The sequence below is a fragment of the Panthera pardus genome, unplaced genomic scaffold, assembly GCF_024362965.1.
Source record: "Panthera pardus isolate Hobbes unplaced genomic scaffold, ASM2436296v1 HiC_scaffold_13, whole genome shotgun sequence".
In the NCBI taxonomy this organism is placed as follows: domain Eukaryota; kingdom Metazoa; phylum Chordata; class Mammalia; order Carnivora; family Felidae; genus Panthera; species Panthera pardus.
Window position 1 is genome coordinate 147,545,543 of NW_026526688.1, and position 15,729 is coordinate 147,561,271.

The following is a 15,729-nucleotide window of genomic DNA, read 5'->3' on the forward strand; positions in this document are numbered from 1 at the left end:
ATTGTCACCTCTGTGAGGAAAGACTTGAAAACGAGCTTGTCGCAATGGTCTAAGCAAGAGAGGATGATTCCCTCCACCTGAATGCAGCAGTTAAACCGAAAAGGAGTAGACAGATTCAGATCTATTTTAGACGTAGAACCAATAAAAGTCACTGATGGATTGTATATAGGGGTGTCAGCAAGGAAAGAATCAGAGAGGATTCTCATTGAGTTACTCCATTTGTAACTTTCCCAGAAGTTACAGGCATCACCTGACAGAAAGTCAGGCTCATGCAGGAATCTGATCTACGGGACATGATATGTCCATATGCATAAGTAACTCAAACACCCTGACCCAAGAATAACAGAAACCGTGTGTGGTTGTTCTTGAGACACAATAACGGTATACTAGGCAGATATTTCAGTGAATTTTCCCATGAGAATTTTGTTGTTATGCTGGTGCCAGAGCCCCACAGCTTCCCCCAAAAACTTAGGGTTAAATGCCTTTCTATACGTGGGTGCACCAGTTCTGACTTACATACAAGTGCTCCAGAGAAAACCAATTCGTCTAGTCCCCATGACAAGCAGCAGAGAAATTACAAATTTCTAAGAGGACCTTCATGTCAAATTGGATGACTCATGTCAAATATATCAAGGGATATTACAGCATAATTTATTGGCTAACAAGAAAATAACTATAAAAGACACATTTACAAATAATTTTCTTATGATCATTGAACAAGTGAGTCCTTAAAAATAGTCTCTCCATATGATCCCTTCAGAAACTGGGTATACAAAACAATGCAGTACCCCACAAGGAGGAGACCTCTGAGGGTAAAGAGAATGGACTGTCTTGTTTATTTTACATGCTGTGCTCAAACTGGTTCCCAAATGCCACAGAAAGCAACTGCCCCCTTCCCCCCACCCCACCCCACCCCCACTGTGGTCGATGCACATTCAGTCTCACTACCTTTCTGATTTGTTCGTTCCCTGTTACCACTTGAAGGTTACTGGCATTGTTTCTGTTGCCCTTCCTAAATAGCTGGTACATAATTATCTCAAAATCCCTCAGCGCATTTGTCTAGGTGGGCATTTTTCCCTTTTTAGTATTTATAGTGATGATGCGCTCCTTTTCATAAATTGCAAAATGGGAGATGACTTAGAGACAGAGGGAAGGAGGGAGATATCGATCTCTCTCCCTTTCTCTCTCTCTCTCTCTCTCTCTCTCTCTCTCTGTGTGTGTGTGTCTCTCTCTGTCTCTGTCTCTCCCTTTCTCTCTCACGCGCACACACATGCACGGGGGAGAGAACCTCGGTTTCTGGCACAGGCTTCATCAAAACAGATAGCAAACACAGATACACAGTAATTTATTTGGAGAAGGGTGTTGTCTTTTGTTCCTGCAGACTATTCACTGTGACCTTTTTTATCTGCATTTCAAGGACATTGCTTGAAACAGACCCCATTATTTTAGTCCGAATAGTAAGGATTCCTTTCAGAAAGGCTTTCCCCCCAACATTCTAATGAAAAGCACAGAATTCCTATCTCCTGCCCTTTGGTCCTTTCTGTCTTACATTTATTCTAATACCTTTAAGTTTCAATTTTATGGTCTATCTCCAAGCTTTCCTGCAACCTTTGCTCTCTAGTTTGATGGTCCATCTGTACTGCCTCTTTTAGGATAGTACCTCACTAGCTTCTAAGCCACCTGCTCAGTTTCAGTGGTGAGACTGTAAGAGATTCACAGATTCCCATCACTACACTTCACACCCTCTTTAATTTAACTCTGTAAATTCACTTTTCAACACTCCCGAGCTGTTAATTCTAATTTGGCCTCTCATCACCTGCAATGACTGAACTGGAGCTTTATCTGTGCCACCCATAATGCATTTTATTACAGGTTCCATATTTCTGCAACTGTAGCAAAAAGATGAAGAGTGTACAGAGCTCTGCCAACATACAAAGCTGTCACTATGTAGCTCCTGTTGGAGGATCTCCCAAAATTGGCATGTGTTTCTATCGCTTCTCCCTTCTACTGCACATATTCGTTCTCGCTTCAGCCACAAAGTTCCCCAGATATCCAAATATCCTCCACATCAGAAGAAGCAAAAGCATATACCTAAACACACAGTCTACCGTATCAGTTGAATCTATGGGTGTTCTCTGACCTCCTACTACCCTGTTCTTAATAACACTTCCATCCAATGTATGATATTTAATATGTTTGACGTTTTCAGAACTATAGTACTCTACACTCTTCTCTCCCTTATGGGATATTTTTCTACTTTTCCTTTCTAAATCATCAACCTGGCCCACAGCCTGGTTAAATGTCATCTATAACGCCATCAATGTCGTATACATACATATATATATATGTATATATATATATATATATATATATACACATATATATATGATATGATATATATGATAGTTTATTATATAACATATCATATATATGTTTTATATATATATACATAAGATATATTTCTTTTTCTTCTTGACCTACTGTCTCAATAGAACCTATTTCTAAGCAAAAGCAATCTAAAAATGCCTTTGAGTCTTCCAGTGACTACTGATTACTGTAGTTAAATACCATGTGTAACACTCTGCCCTCTTTCACTAGTCAAAATCCAGACTATCCAAGTGTGCCTAAACTTTGTCAGATCTTTTCAAGAATCTTACCAGACCTCCTCCTAGAACAACTTGCTAGGACAAGAAAAGACTCTCCATAGACATTATCCTTTAGAGACCATCCCAGTAGGATTGTGTCCCTCCCCATTAGCCACAAGATCCTACAAAGTGTCTTTCCTGAGGACATGGGATGGAAGCAGAGAAAAGAACCAATACCCAGGGAGTACTCACTGAGAGGTTTGAGGATGCTGCTGCTGGTTTCATCTGCATTTTCCACATCTGACTTATCAGAGTAGTTCTCAGAGATTCTTTCTTTTTCCTTCTTTTCTTTGTGCCCTGTCTTTCTCTTGTGGCGTCTCCTTCTCCTGTAGCTCTTCGGCACATGGACCCCAATGTAGATGGTGTGGTGGCCTAAGAAAGGTACACAGATCATTAGTCATTTCAAATCACATTCTCTGCTGCATATAAATTTCAAAAGCTCCTCAGGTCAGAAGAAAATGTCTATGAATTCATTACCATTTTACATTTGACAAACTGGAAAGATAAAATCTCTTCCCAATTTTACGTGACCGAGAGTGTAATTCAACCTGTTAGCTGGCATTAGGATTCTGGGAGGGTATGCTCCAGTTACATCCGGATAGAGAACTTTTCTCTAGGGAAACCAAAAAATGCCAAGCCAGAAATCAAGAACCCTTGATTCTGGTCAAACCTCCATCTTCAATTAGCTATTTGACCTTGAGCACGTCCCTTAACCATTCTGGGCCTCAATCTCATCATTCATATAACAAGAGGCTTACTACATTGGGTGATCCCTGGAGGCCTTCCCAGTTCTAACCTTCCACGAGTCTGTGATTATACTAAATAGAGTGCTTAAAAAGGAGGTCTTAGCAGCAAAAAAAAATAAATAAATAAAGATCTAACTCAAAGTTCAAGAAGTCATTCTACTGGAGATAAGCTTTTGCATTAAAACTTTTTTTTTTTTTTTTTTTACAAAATCAGCAGAATAGAGACTTAGAACTGGGACAAATTGAGAAAAAATAAGACCTACTTGGAGAGAAGATTTCAGAAATACTCAAATGTTCACACTAGGAAACAGCTAAAATGAATGTCCGTTACAGTGCCATTCTCGTTTTTCTTTTTTCGTTTCCCAAAGTTTCTAAAAACTGGTTGTTGCAATGATAAAAATAAACCCAGCCCAGCAAAAACTGCCTTGAAGAGAAGGGCATGAGGAAAAAAGATTGTGAAATGCTTTTAGTTCTCTGGATGGAAGAAGCTGCAAAACTGACAAGTGGTATTATTCTTACAAAATCTGATAAGACAGGAAGAAAAAAGGAACTCAAAGCTCCACATCTTTTTTTTTTTTTTTTTAATTGGGAAACTTACTTTCACTTTATTACAGCACAACTTTAGAATGTGGGAACCACTATCTCAGAAGTAATGTGAAAACTTTTTTTCTTTTTGAACTGCAAATTAGATGAGATTATATCATCTTCCCCATCTCCTTTCCCATTCTGGAATTATTCCTGGATGACCACTTTACAGTGCCCCAGATGATATCACAACCTAACATGCAACACGTGTACGCGCACGATGTCTCACGTAAATGGCTGTGAGTCACTTTCCACAGTCACTCACCAGGCATATCTAAAAACACTGTAATTCACAGGGGTGTTCCCTTAAATTGGAAGGATTAAAACAATTGTATGCTCCTTTAGGAAGGAGCCTCCAACTAAGGAATGCAGATCCCTAACTGAATGGGTTAGGATTCCAAAAAAATCTGGTATTTGGAATGAGGTTGGAGGCATCTATATAAAGTGTGAAACTCCCCCCTCCCGACACACGTAGACACACACACACACACCAACTCAACTATTACAAAGCATAGTGAAATGCTCCTCACAGACTGAGTGCCAATGAGAAATTTATCGTGTCTAACCATTTGCAAGCAAATTGTTCTCATGGGAAAGCTATATTATACTAGGAAGTAGGAAATGTCTCAGAAACAATGTGAATTAAGAAACAGTGTCAATTGTTTCCTGTGCTCCAGTTACTAAGGGAGTCCTGCAGCTTTATCTCAAGGCACACAATATACGTAAGCAAAGCCAACCAAATTCTTTAGTGAAACAAACACTGAAAGGTTGGTCACTTTCATTCAGGAATTAGGAAAACATCATGAAAAAAAATTAAGAAGCTGGAAAATTTTTAAACCTGTCACATTAAATATTTTCTACATCTTATTAAATAAGGGCAACCAAGCAAAAAAAAAAAAAAAAAGTGACAGGTTAGTTACATCAGTCATATAGATGTTACACAGGAAGATTTTTCACTGTATTTACCCAAATCTACACAGTACCTTTGATAAGTCATTAAAAAGACAGTTTAAAGTGTGTTGGGGGGGGGGGGGATGGGCTAAACAGGTAACAGGCATTAAGGAGGACGCTTGTTAGGATGAGCACTGGGTGTTATATGTAAGCGATGAATCACTAAATTCTATTCCGGAAACCAATACTCTACAGTATGTTAAATAACTTCAACTTAAATAAATAATTTTTTTAAAAATAATAAAAAATAATAATAAAAGACAGCTTATATGGGCTGACAGGATTTTAAGGTAAGATTTCTAGAAACTCTTGTCATTGTCAACCTAAGCAAAGAGGGTGATTCAGAGAGTAAGCTCGCAAAGCCCACAGAGAGGAACATACCTTACCTTCTGGGACCTAACTGAAGTTGCAGCCCCACAAAAACAGTGCCATTTTATTCACATCATGATCACATGCCTCCCCCTGCCTTAGGAAGAAGATTCGGCTTCTCCCTGCCTCCTCCAGCTCCCGCCTCAGATGTTTCCCATCCACACACACCCCACACTTCATCACACACTTTCACACAGGTGGGGAAGCTTGCAGATATGATACCGCTCTCTGCAGCCCAGATATCAAGCAGAAATATGGTTCCTTGCAAGACACTCCAAATTTCAGACATTTTTATCAGCTTTATTGAGGTATAATTGAATTTACACTACTGAGGTGCAATTCACTCATTTTAAGGGTATAACCCAAAGATTTTTAGTATATTCACAGAGTTCTGCAACCATCACCTTAATCAACTTTAGAACATTGCCACCAACCCAAAAAGATCCCTTGTTGTGCACATGTGTAGTACTGCACTCTCTGTACCTACGTCCATCTCAAACAACCACTCTTAAGCATTTTTGATACTTTCAGTGATGGCCTCTGGGAAGCTACAATTCGCTGGTACCCACACAGCCATGAACTTTTTGTGGGGATCCTTACGCTACAGTAGAATGAAATATTCCCTGAGGAAAGAAGATACTACCTCCTGAGAGTCATGAGGAAATCATGACACTGAGCAAAAATTCAAAGCATGCTCCTTTTTCTTCTCACACATTACCGGTAACTAAATTTTCCTTTTCTGTCTTGCGTTCAGATAGAAGAGAAGGAGCACGGTCCTAAGGTTCAATAAACCTTTAGGCACCTGGGGACAGTGCTTGTGTTTCACCCATTACTTCTCAGTTGCTCTACACTTCAACTTCTTTGCCCAGGGGAAGAGAGCAAGACAACTTCACCTTGCAAAGTGAGCGTAAGGCATGCTTTCTCAAGGTGATAACCAAATATTTCATAAGTTGTACACGCCAAGTTACAAAAATACCGAAAGTAAAATGAGCTCAAATGGAAGCATTCTTGCTGCTCCCACAGAACACCTGTCTTCAGGATCAACAGACGCAGAATTAATGAAAATATACTACTGTTGATAAGAATCTCATGGGTGGATTTTGATATTTATTTTCAATAAAATATCTTTACCTGCCTCAGAGATGTGTCATGAAGGTTGATGGCTATTTTTAACACTAGAACTCATAAAATGACAGCAAGCACTTCGGAAACATACAAAGGTTGAGGGTGTAGTATTATTTTACACATAAAATAAAAAATGAGAAACGTGACAGACAAGCTTTCCAATCCAGCAAGGGTCTACAAAACCGTAGATGCTGAAAGAATCAGGGAGAGTTACCAGCTTAACTTGTAAGACAATTTTAGACTCAAAAATAAGATAAAAGATAAGGTAAGATGAGATAAAGACCTCTCAGCTAGAAATTTCACCAAAAACTGCTTCCAAAGTTTCACCAAAAACTTCTTTCCAAAGGAGAAACAACATTTTTCCTAAAATAGCTAGAATTCATAAGAAAAGGTGACTGTCTCGACTACACTCAAATAGAAAAAAAAAATTTATGGTGACTGTTTTAAATATTATTAAAATAAAGTTTGCATTTTTGCTACTAAAATCATATCAAGCAAAACTACTGGAATGTACATTTGACAGTGTTCATTTAGGTGTGAGTCAAAGGGCACTGAGTCCTTGATTTGGCAGTGGCCTCAGTATCATGTGTTAAAATAAATACCCTGCATGCCTTTCTCTGACAGATGGTGTAAGTTCCCAACAAACTCCAAATGTCTTGAGAAATATCTCACAATCCATGCCACAGCCAGTACTACTGGGAAGAAAGCATGGCTTTCCTAGTTATCTCCGAAGGTCAGAAATTATCACCAGGTGAGGCTGGCCTCTTCCCATCCTCACCTGCTCCACCTCGGCTGAAAGCAGTACTGTGATTCTATCATGTCCAATTCTTCCAATTCCTAAGATATTTCTAAACTAATGTCATTGATAGTTGCTATCCTGTTTTCAGACCAACAGAAAACTTTCACACCTGGAAACTCTGTAGTCATTCAAGTTAAGAGGCTGTCACAGATACTCACTGTGCTACCAAGGATGATTAGGATTTTGTAGAATTAAACCCATCAAACCAGAAGACAAACCAGAAGAAGGTTTTACACCAGCCAAACTCAAAATTCTACAAAAACGCTGGACAGTGAAACCACATATGCCTCTATATGCAAGATAGACCTATTAGCTCCTGTAGGAAACATATTACTGTTCTTACTGTACATACAGATGATAGCAACTATTTATTGAGTACTTACAAATGGGCCAGGTTCTGGCTAGGTCTCTGATATCTATTACCTCATGCAATCCTCACAACTGCACAAAGTAAATACTACTATTATCGTAATTATACAAGCAAAGAAACCAAGGTGCAGGGAAGTCAAGGATACTGTCACCAACAAACTCATAAAAGCACACAGGAGAAACAGCTCTCAAGTGGCAGTAACAAAGATAGCGAGGGCTTCATCACTACTTTGGTGGTGATTTGTTGGTTTGTTTTTTTCTTGGCGGGGGGCAGGGGGACGCTTGTGCTGTATAGTATACAGCATTTATACTGTCAGTCTTATAACTGATTAGGCTTCCTTCCTCGTGTTGGCTGCTAGAAATACAAGAGACAAGTCTCAGGCCAACCAGTGGTGGGCAGAGTTTTGAGACACACATTTTATACACTAACCTCACTCTTCCAGATTTTCACCCATTATTTTCCCTTCACACTAAACTATTTGGGGAATAAGGAATTATATGAATTTTTTTTTTTTTTAAATCTGAGATGTCAGTGGTCGGGGAAGAGGATGGCAATGGCTGGGGTGGTTGTGGAGAAGCGTAGATTTCTAGGCAAAGATTTAGACCTATAGATTTAGATCTAGCTAAAAAGGATCCCCAGAGGACAGGTAAAATCTTCGCCATCCCCATCCACCTACATACATATCTAAGGAAACACTGAGGGATGTTTCCATTGTTGCTCTTTCTATAGTCAACCAAATTTCTGTTTTCTCTAGTTCAAAGATTCCACAACGTCTGGCACTTTGTATCATTCTTCTAGAACTAATCAGCAATATTCCCAAAATATAAGTCAAATATTGCCTTCCCTAGCTTATCTAAAGTAAGCTGGGCTTAAGCCAAGATGCCTAAGACGTGTTGTATCTATTGCCAAGAGGGATGTAACAGAGGGAAACAAAATTAAGAGATATTTATTATCTCTATTTTAATTATGGAAAGAAAAACATAGAAGAGGAGGCAGAGCCTCTAGATGAGTGACAGATTATAAAAAGATGCTGTGGACTTTACTTCTTAAACCAAAACAAATGTCAAAGATTTTTTAGAAGTAGAGGAATAAGAACCTTAAACAAAATCATAGTATCAAGTTGAGATGCCACAGAGGCTGTGTGTTTGACACTTCATATAATAAGAAATATATCAGTGCCTATAAACCTAAATACTTTAATAAATGAAATGCAAATAATTTGTTAGCTTATTACTAACAAACACAGAAGACTGTCCATAAGCAGCTCTAATAAGATATAACCCAAATAACATTGCTACTCAGGCATAAATACCAACTCATGAAAAGAAAACCTGCTTCAAATGGCACGGCGTAATTTTGCAGTTAACAGGGGGAAAGTCAGCCTGTGATGCGACGTGTTTGCAAGAGGGTCTGCATTTCAAACATATACCACTACACAGGACAAGAGCTGATTTTCCTTTTTGTATTTTGGATAGGGGTCACTTTTCACATAGAAAAAAAAATAATGCCTACGTTTACTAATAGAAAGTTATATATTACTTACGTATTTATAAATCATTTTGAATGTTGATAAGTAATCTCTTTTAATATTAATGCTACCAATCATATTTAAGATTAGGCATGCAGGCAAATAGTACAAGTGATGAAAAACAGGGAAATACTTTTCTTCCCACTGAACTGCATGGGAATTTTATCCACTGAAAGCCTCCCAGAAATCCTTAGGGCAACCTGAGGTTCCCCAAGCAAGACTGATAAGAAATCTCAGCTTGTTATCTGATGTTTACAAAGCACAGTGCTTTTAATATTTAATATTTCATGATGATGATGATTATGCTAACAATCTCTAGGCAGGAACAAACAGGTACAGGAAAAAGTCGTGAAGGGGAGTCAAGCTTAGGGTTACTCAGTTAACCACCTGTCCTTTAGCTGAGTAAACGTCTACACCTGTCTTTTAAGTGTTCATTTCTAGTGAAGTTCTACTTACAGCCTTTAGGTAAAGAGGAGGATTCTAAGAGCACACACTGAGGTTAAGTTTCTCTTACAGTTACCATCACTAATAGCTGATAAGAGGCAAAAACTGACGAGCATTATAAAAAGTTACAAGTAGTGAATATTTTTAAAGACATGTGACTTAATATGTTCAGTGGTCGTCGTCAATTATTTGAAAATAGCTAGGCTAGAACAACCACTTAAAGGTAGTACAGGAACCTATCTTAATAAATAAACAAGACTTAAAGTGCTTCACAATCTCTAAAAAGTTGACTCTCCAAAGTAATTTTAACTTTGCTCTAGCAAAATCTCTCTTCTACTCATCTGTACACACCAAATATAATCTATATTTATATCTATGTTTGTATATCTGTATCTCTATATATCTATATAGATACAGGTGCATATAGATATGCAGAGGTATCTGTATAGACTCCATATATAGGGAGATGGAGAGAGAGAGAGAGAGAGAGAGAGATCATTTTTATGGACAATCCAAATCAAATGATGTCCATAAATTGTCTCTCACTGCGGATGGTACCCAAGTACACAAAGGTGCCATACAAGTGTTGATCTCCTTCTCCCTTCCCTTTCTGTGAGGGAAAATTCACAGCACGATTTCCTCACCCTCCCTTGAGCCCTGATAACAACTTGTGAACTCCCTCTGCTCTCTAGCAAAGGCACCCCTGAGCAGGGCAGAAGAGCCAACTTTAGACCGTCTAACTTGCCCTCCAGTGGGCTGCTTTACTCAATACACAGGGTTTAAATGGTTGACAGAGGGAACACCTTCCACAACCTCAATCTTCCCTCACGCTGCCCAGAAACACGTGCCTGGCAATCTCCACCCTGCTCTGGGTAGAGTTTCATCCAGAGCTTTCACACAGTGAGTGCCAACCCCCAGGAGCTGTTATCCTTTTACTTGACTGAGCAGAATAGATTGGAACCAAAAGGCCTGGGAAGGCCCGTGCCAGGCGGGCAGTGCTAAGAGTGAAGAAGAATCACCCAACAGGAAAGATGAATCCTCCACTCATCCTGACACCCCAGAACCCCCAAAAGAGGCTGGTGAATTTTAATGTGCACTACACATGCTGTCAGATAAGATCCACCTGTGATCCAAACACTGAGAACTGACAGTTTCCATTATTTCTCTTATGGTCACCATTTGCACAACTGAATGGGAAGCAGGGTTGGGAGAGAGAAAACAATGGCTAATCCAATGGTCACTGATAACTGGATTTGCAATTGCAGCCAGAGAGGCAGCTTAGAGAGACACATAAATGCACACATTCACACTCTCATCCTACCCACATTGTCCATCTCCAACTCTATTATGGGTTCCCTTTTAGCACTGGCCTAAGCCCCGGCTGGGTAATAGGAAGAATAGTCTTTAGTTGCTATAGACAGATAATCCACCATATAGTTAATGCACTCATGGCTAATCAAGTATTAAATATTTAATATTAGTTCACATAATTCCCTCCTCTCACATACCTCTCACATAGGTAAATGAGATAGGGACAATGCCATAGGACTAAAACAATAACCAAGAAGTAGGAAAAGTGCCCCGAGAGACTTAAATAGCCTGAATAAAGCCAACTGCAGAATCTTCCTGGCTATGGTTCTCCTCACCCTCCCAGAAAAGAGAAGGACAACATTCAGACATAGCACCATGTAATCATACTTTTAGAGTTGAAATAACCTTAAAACATCACATGATTCAACCTTTTCATTTACCAGTGAGCCAACTGAAGCCAAAAGCCAGTGAATAACATAGAGACTGGGACTCTTGGTGCTCCCAGACATAGAAAGTTTCCTTGCCCACTTTCCCACTAGTACTGCCATGGTACCAGCCCACCATTGCCATCCCTCCCATCTTCCAATGTCTTCAAAACACAGAAGAAGAAAAAAAAATTCGTCCTTTCAAGTTCGTAATTACCTAGAAGGAAAAAGGGGCTTAGGAATTCTCTGAAAATGTTTCCGTCTTATAGAATGACCAGTTTAAATCCACAACCCTTAGCTCCATAAACTGCCCCAAGTATGAAAATGTTCTGCCTGTGACCTCTGTCCTCCACTGATCACCAATGGTCACTTTGAGAAACGGCAGAAAACTTTTAGTCTTTCCCTCTATGTCCTCCATTACACTTAACCAATTAAAATATTTAGAACGGTTACAGAATTTTTAGAGCTAAAAAAAAAAAAGCATCTTAAAGAAAATACAGCTCGACATTCTCACCTTACAGATGGATACATGAGCCTGGAGAGGTTAAAGTGATTTGCTTGTGGTAACACTGACAGTAACTGTATTAACAGGGACAAGGACCTAGACTTTCTCAGGGCAGTGCTCATCCCAAGGACGAAGAGTTTATGAAAAGCAGAGGCCAGCCAGGCTGTGTCTTCTTTCTCTCTCGCCTTTTCATAAGCTCCTCCCATCGCTTCTTGGCCTTTTGGCTAAGGTCAAGTGTGAAGCTCTTCCAACACCTTCCATTCTTCTCCTCTGTTCTTTCCACCTCCTATTCTCCCAGGTGCTTCTTCTCGTTCTCACCCATCTCCCTTTCCAAACACCTTTCTGGCTGCAGAGGGAACAGACCTCATGCCTCCACAGAATGGCACATGAATTTCCCAAATTGCTCACAGCAGAAATCCAGAAGCAATCGCTCCCATGTACCCTTATGTCTCTCCGCAGGTCCTGCCAGTCCAACCCAGGTGTGTCTTTTGTCTCCACGCTAGTATAACTGAAAAATCATCTCTCAGTTGAATCTCAGCAACAGTCTCCCACATTCATCTTTGTCCTCCTGGGATGTTCTCTCCATCTATCAGCAAAAGGGATCTTTTCTAAAAAATGCAAATTTGGGGGGGGGTGGCGCCTGGGTGGCTCAGTCGGTTAAGCATCAGATTTCGGCTCAGGCCATGATCTCGAGGTTTGTGAGTTCGAGCCCTGCGTCAGGCTCTGTGCTGATGGCTGAGAGCCTGCAGCCTGCTTCAAAATCTGTGTCTTCCTCTCTCTCTGCCTGTCCCCTGCTCGCACTCTGTCTCTGTCTCTGTCTCTCTCTCTCAAAAATAAATAAACATTAAAAAAAAAACTTAATGTAAATTTTGTCTGGTTACTTTCCTGCTTAAAACTCTTCTGCAATGGCTCCCCAGTGCATACTCAATAAAATCCTAAATCTTTAGCATAGCATAAAAGGCCATGAATCATCAGGGTCTTATCTACCTCAGGCCACGTTCGCTCTGTTCACATGGTCCAGCCTCAATGTTCTCATTTCCACTTCTCAAATAGGCCGATCTCTTTCTCGCCTTTGGGCCTTCACACATGCCTGCCTGTGATGTTTCCATCATTCTTGCCCTAGATGGCTCCTGTGCATGCTTTAGAGTTCAACTTCATGTCACTCTATGGGAAATATATACCCGTTTCCCACCCAAACTCACTCACATACATGATCCGCTCTCTACATTATCACACCAACAACCTTGTCCTTAAATAATGACTGGTTTATTTGATCATACATTCATTGTGGCCTGCACTGGAATATGTTATGGCATTCAATGATACATGTGAGCCCAGAAAAGCAACATATCAGAATTTATATCTGCAACTGTTCTTAGCATTTTGATAAGCTTAAAGAAAAACAAAGCGCTGTGCATCAGTTAAAGCTAATAAGAAGAGTTAACACGGATACTAATCAACTAATTTGTTGATTACTGGATATCAGTATTAGCTCCAGTCTGAAAGCATTCTGCAGTCACAGCAATCGCTGGCAATAAATTACAAGCAGGGAGTATATCCAAGGGAGGCAGTATCTTAAATTTACTGGGTTCATCCTGGGGACTTCAAATTAGTTTACTAGTACTCCTAGCAAAACTAGGAGACAGGGAGGCACAAATGCTATTTCTCTGTGGAAGAAAACTGAGGTTCAGAAATTAAGTAATTTGTCGATGGCTTACTGCCAATACCATAGTATTTTTCAGGTATTACCCAAGAAACCTCAGAGCATCTCTGGTAGGGAGATGAGAAGATAGGTCATTAACTGCACTTTGCATAAAGGAAATGTAACCACATAAGCATGACTGGCCTCATGTCACCCACAAAGGCAGGGCAGAGCCGGAAATAGAAATAGGTTCTGAGACTCCTGGTTCTCGACTATGTTCTCTAACCCACGGCATAGACTGGATAAAAGTACCTGAACAATCAGATACTGATCTAATTTGCCAAATACATGTATCCATTGGATTCAATTATAAGCTTTCATTCCACATCCCAGACATTGTCTCTATTTTTCAGTAGGGACAGAATTACCTGTTGAAAATTTAATAATCAGCTGGAGGTGGGGTGGCGACTTAACAAAACTACAAATGTGCAGTTCTGGCCCTCTAAAGCTGATATGTTGGCCAATATCACTAAAATTCAAAACCTATTTTTTTCAGAAGTTTTGGCCTGCTAAAAGTTATTAAGCATTCCACCATGAAAAGAGTCAGTAAAACAATGTCTCAAGAGGCTGAAGTAGAGTCTATTCTCCTTTCAAAGTCAGCAGACTATAAAGAAAGGTGAACACATTGGATACAGCACTGCCTTCTAACTCTAACTCCATGGAAAGGTAAAAACAATTAACCAGATTTAAAAGCTTTTGCAGCTCTTCAGAGAAGGGAGTTATTTAAGTCACCTATACTGCTGATTCAATGGATATCACCCACCACGCTCCCTACCTTCGCCTTCATCCCACCAGGCAATCAGCAGCCTCAGGGGCACAGTGTTTGGAACCTCCTGTGAGCTCCTGTCATGGCAGGTTCTCACCTCAGTCCTCTAAATGCTAGCAGCCAAAAAAGCAAAATAAAATTTTAAAAAATAAAACAAAACCCCACCAGCAAGCTCACCACAGCAACAAGAAAGCCTCAACTGAGCCTTACTCAGCTTTATTCTAATCTTCCTCTATTCTCTCTCATCAGACCCAATTCTCAATTCCCCCAGTGATTCTGCATTTTGTGATGACAAAAATGGGGAGATACTTAGCTCAGGTTTATTTCTATACTATTGCATAATCTCATCTAATTGGCACCTAAATTATATAATAACCAACAAAGAACATGATTATTCTAGTCTATGCTGGGTGGGGAGGAGGAATATATACATCTCATATAAGATGTGTTTATTTATGTACATATATATTTACATATATATACAACTGACCCCTGAATCCTCTTCATTGGTGGGAAAGTGCCATACACTTAAATCTTCTCCAAAATAGCACTTTTACAGGCTTTATTAGACAACAGCCACACACTTGTATTTTACCCTGTATACAATCATGGAAGACAATTTAACAAATTGGGGGCAATATGGATTAGAGCAGTGTGATTACGAAAATTAGATCTCGCGCCCAGAGTTTAAGGCAACCAGAATGAGTCCAAAGAGAAATAGACAGCAGGCCTTGGGAAACTTCACTTGACCATTCTAGCTTGCCTTTTCCAACATAAGATGCAAGTGTGGTTAGGAAGGCAAAGGATAGCTGTTGGTAAAAATGAATTAAGCAAATAAAAACCTTTTAAGCCAGTTAGAATTTTTTGGAATGATAATAATCACAGAAAATTATTGGTGAAATTGTATCAATCAGAAAGACAAAGTACAGAAAGTGATTCCGTATAAAGCACCCCTATCCCCAATGCCAGGTACAGCAGCAACGTAATTTCTGACAATTATTGCAACGCTTCCTTGGTAAATGGCATGTTCTATTATTCTCATTTTACAGAGCAAGAAACCCAAAATCCAAACTGCAATTTGCTTCCTTCACTTATGCAATGATTCAGCAATAGATCAGGCAAAAGTTTTAAAACTTTTATTCCCAAACTGACGCTGAGCCACCACGTTTCAACAACTTTAGCAAGTATTTCAATTTTTAAAAATGAGATAATAAAAAAATACGCCAAACATGTCGCCAAATATCAAACAATATGTTTCATAAATATGACCAGATAAAAAGTTTCTAAAACAAAAATCTATAGACAAAATTGCTGCAAGAACATTATTTCGGAATTTCTGGATCCTTGCAAAACACAACCCAAGCACCAAGTTCAATTTTTTATGGTTTACTGTGAAAAAAGAATGTAGACACCTAGGACAGAAAGTGTCCTCATGAGGGCTTTAGCCCAAACTGTAAT

The 15,729-nt window shown here is 39.5% G+C and overlaps 1 protein-coding gene across 4 annotated transcripts in view; it reads right to left on the bottom strand.

Moving 5' to 3' along the window:
- Positions 1-15,729, bottom strand: part of SLC4A4 (solute carrier family 4 member 4) — a 350,076-nt gene that overhangs the window by 283,916 nt on the left and 50,431 nt on the right. For all 4 annotated transcript variants that reach the window (XM_019467956.2, XM_019467942.2, XM_019467967.2 and 1 more), the window contains exon 3: positions 2,838-3,017. In XM_019467956.2, coding sequence (XP_019323501.1) covers positions 2,838-3,017 — 180 coding nt within the window. The remainder of the gene's footprint in view (positions 1-2,837; positions 3,018-15,729) is intronic.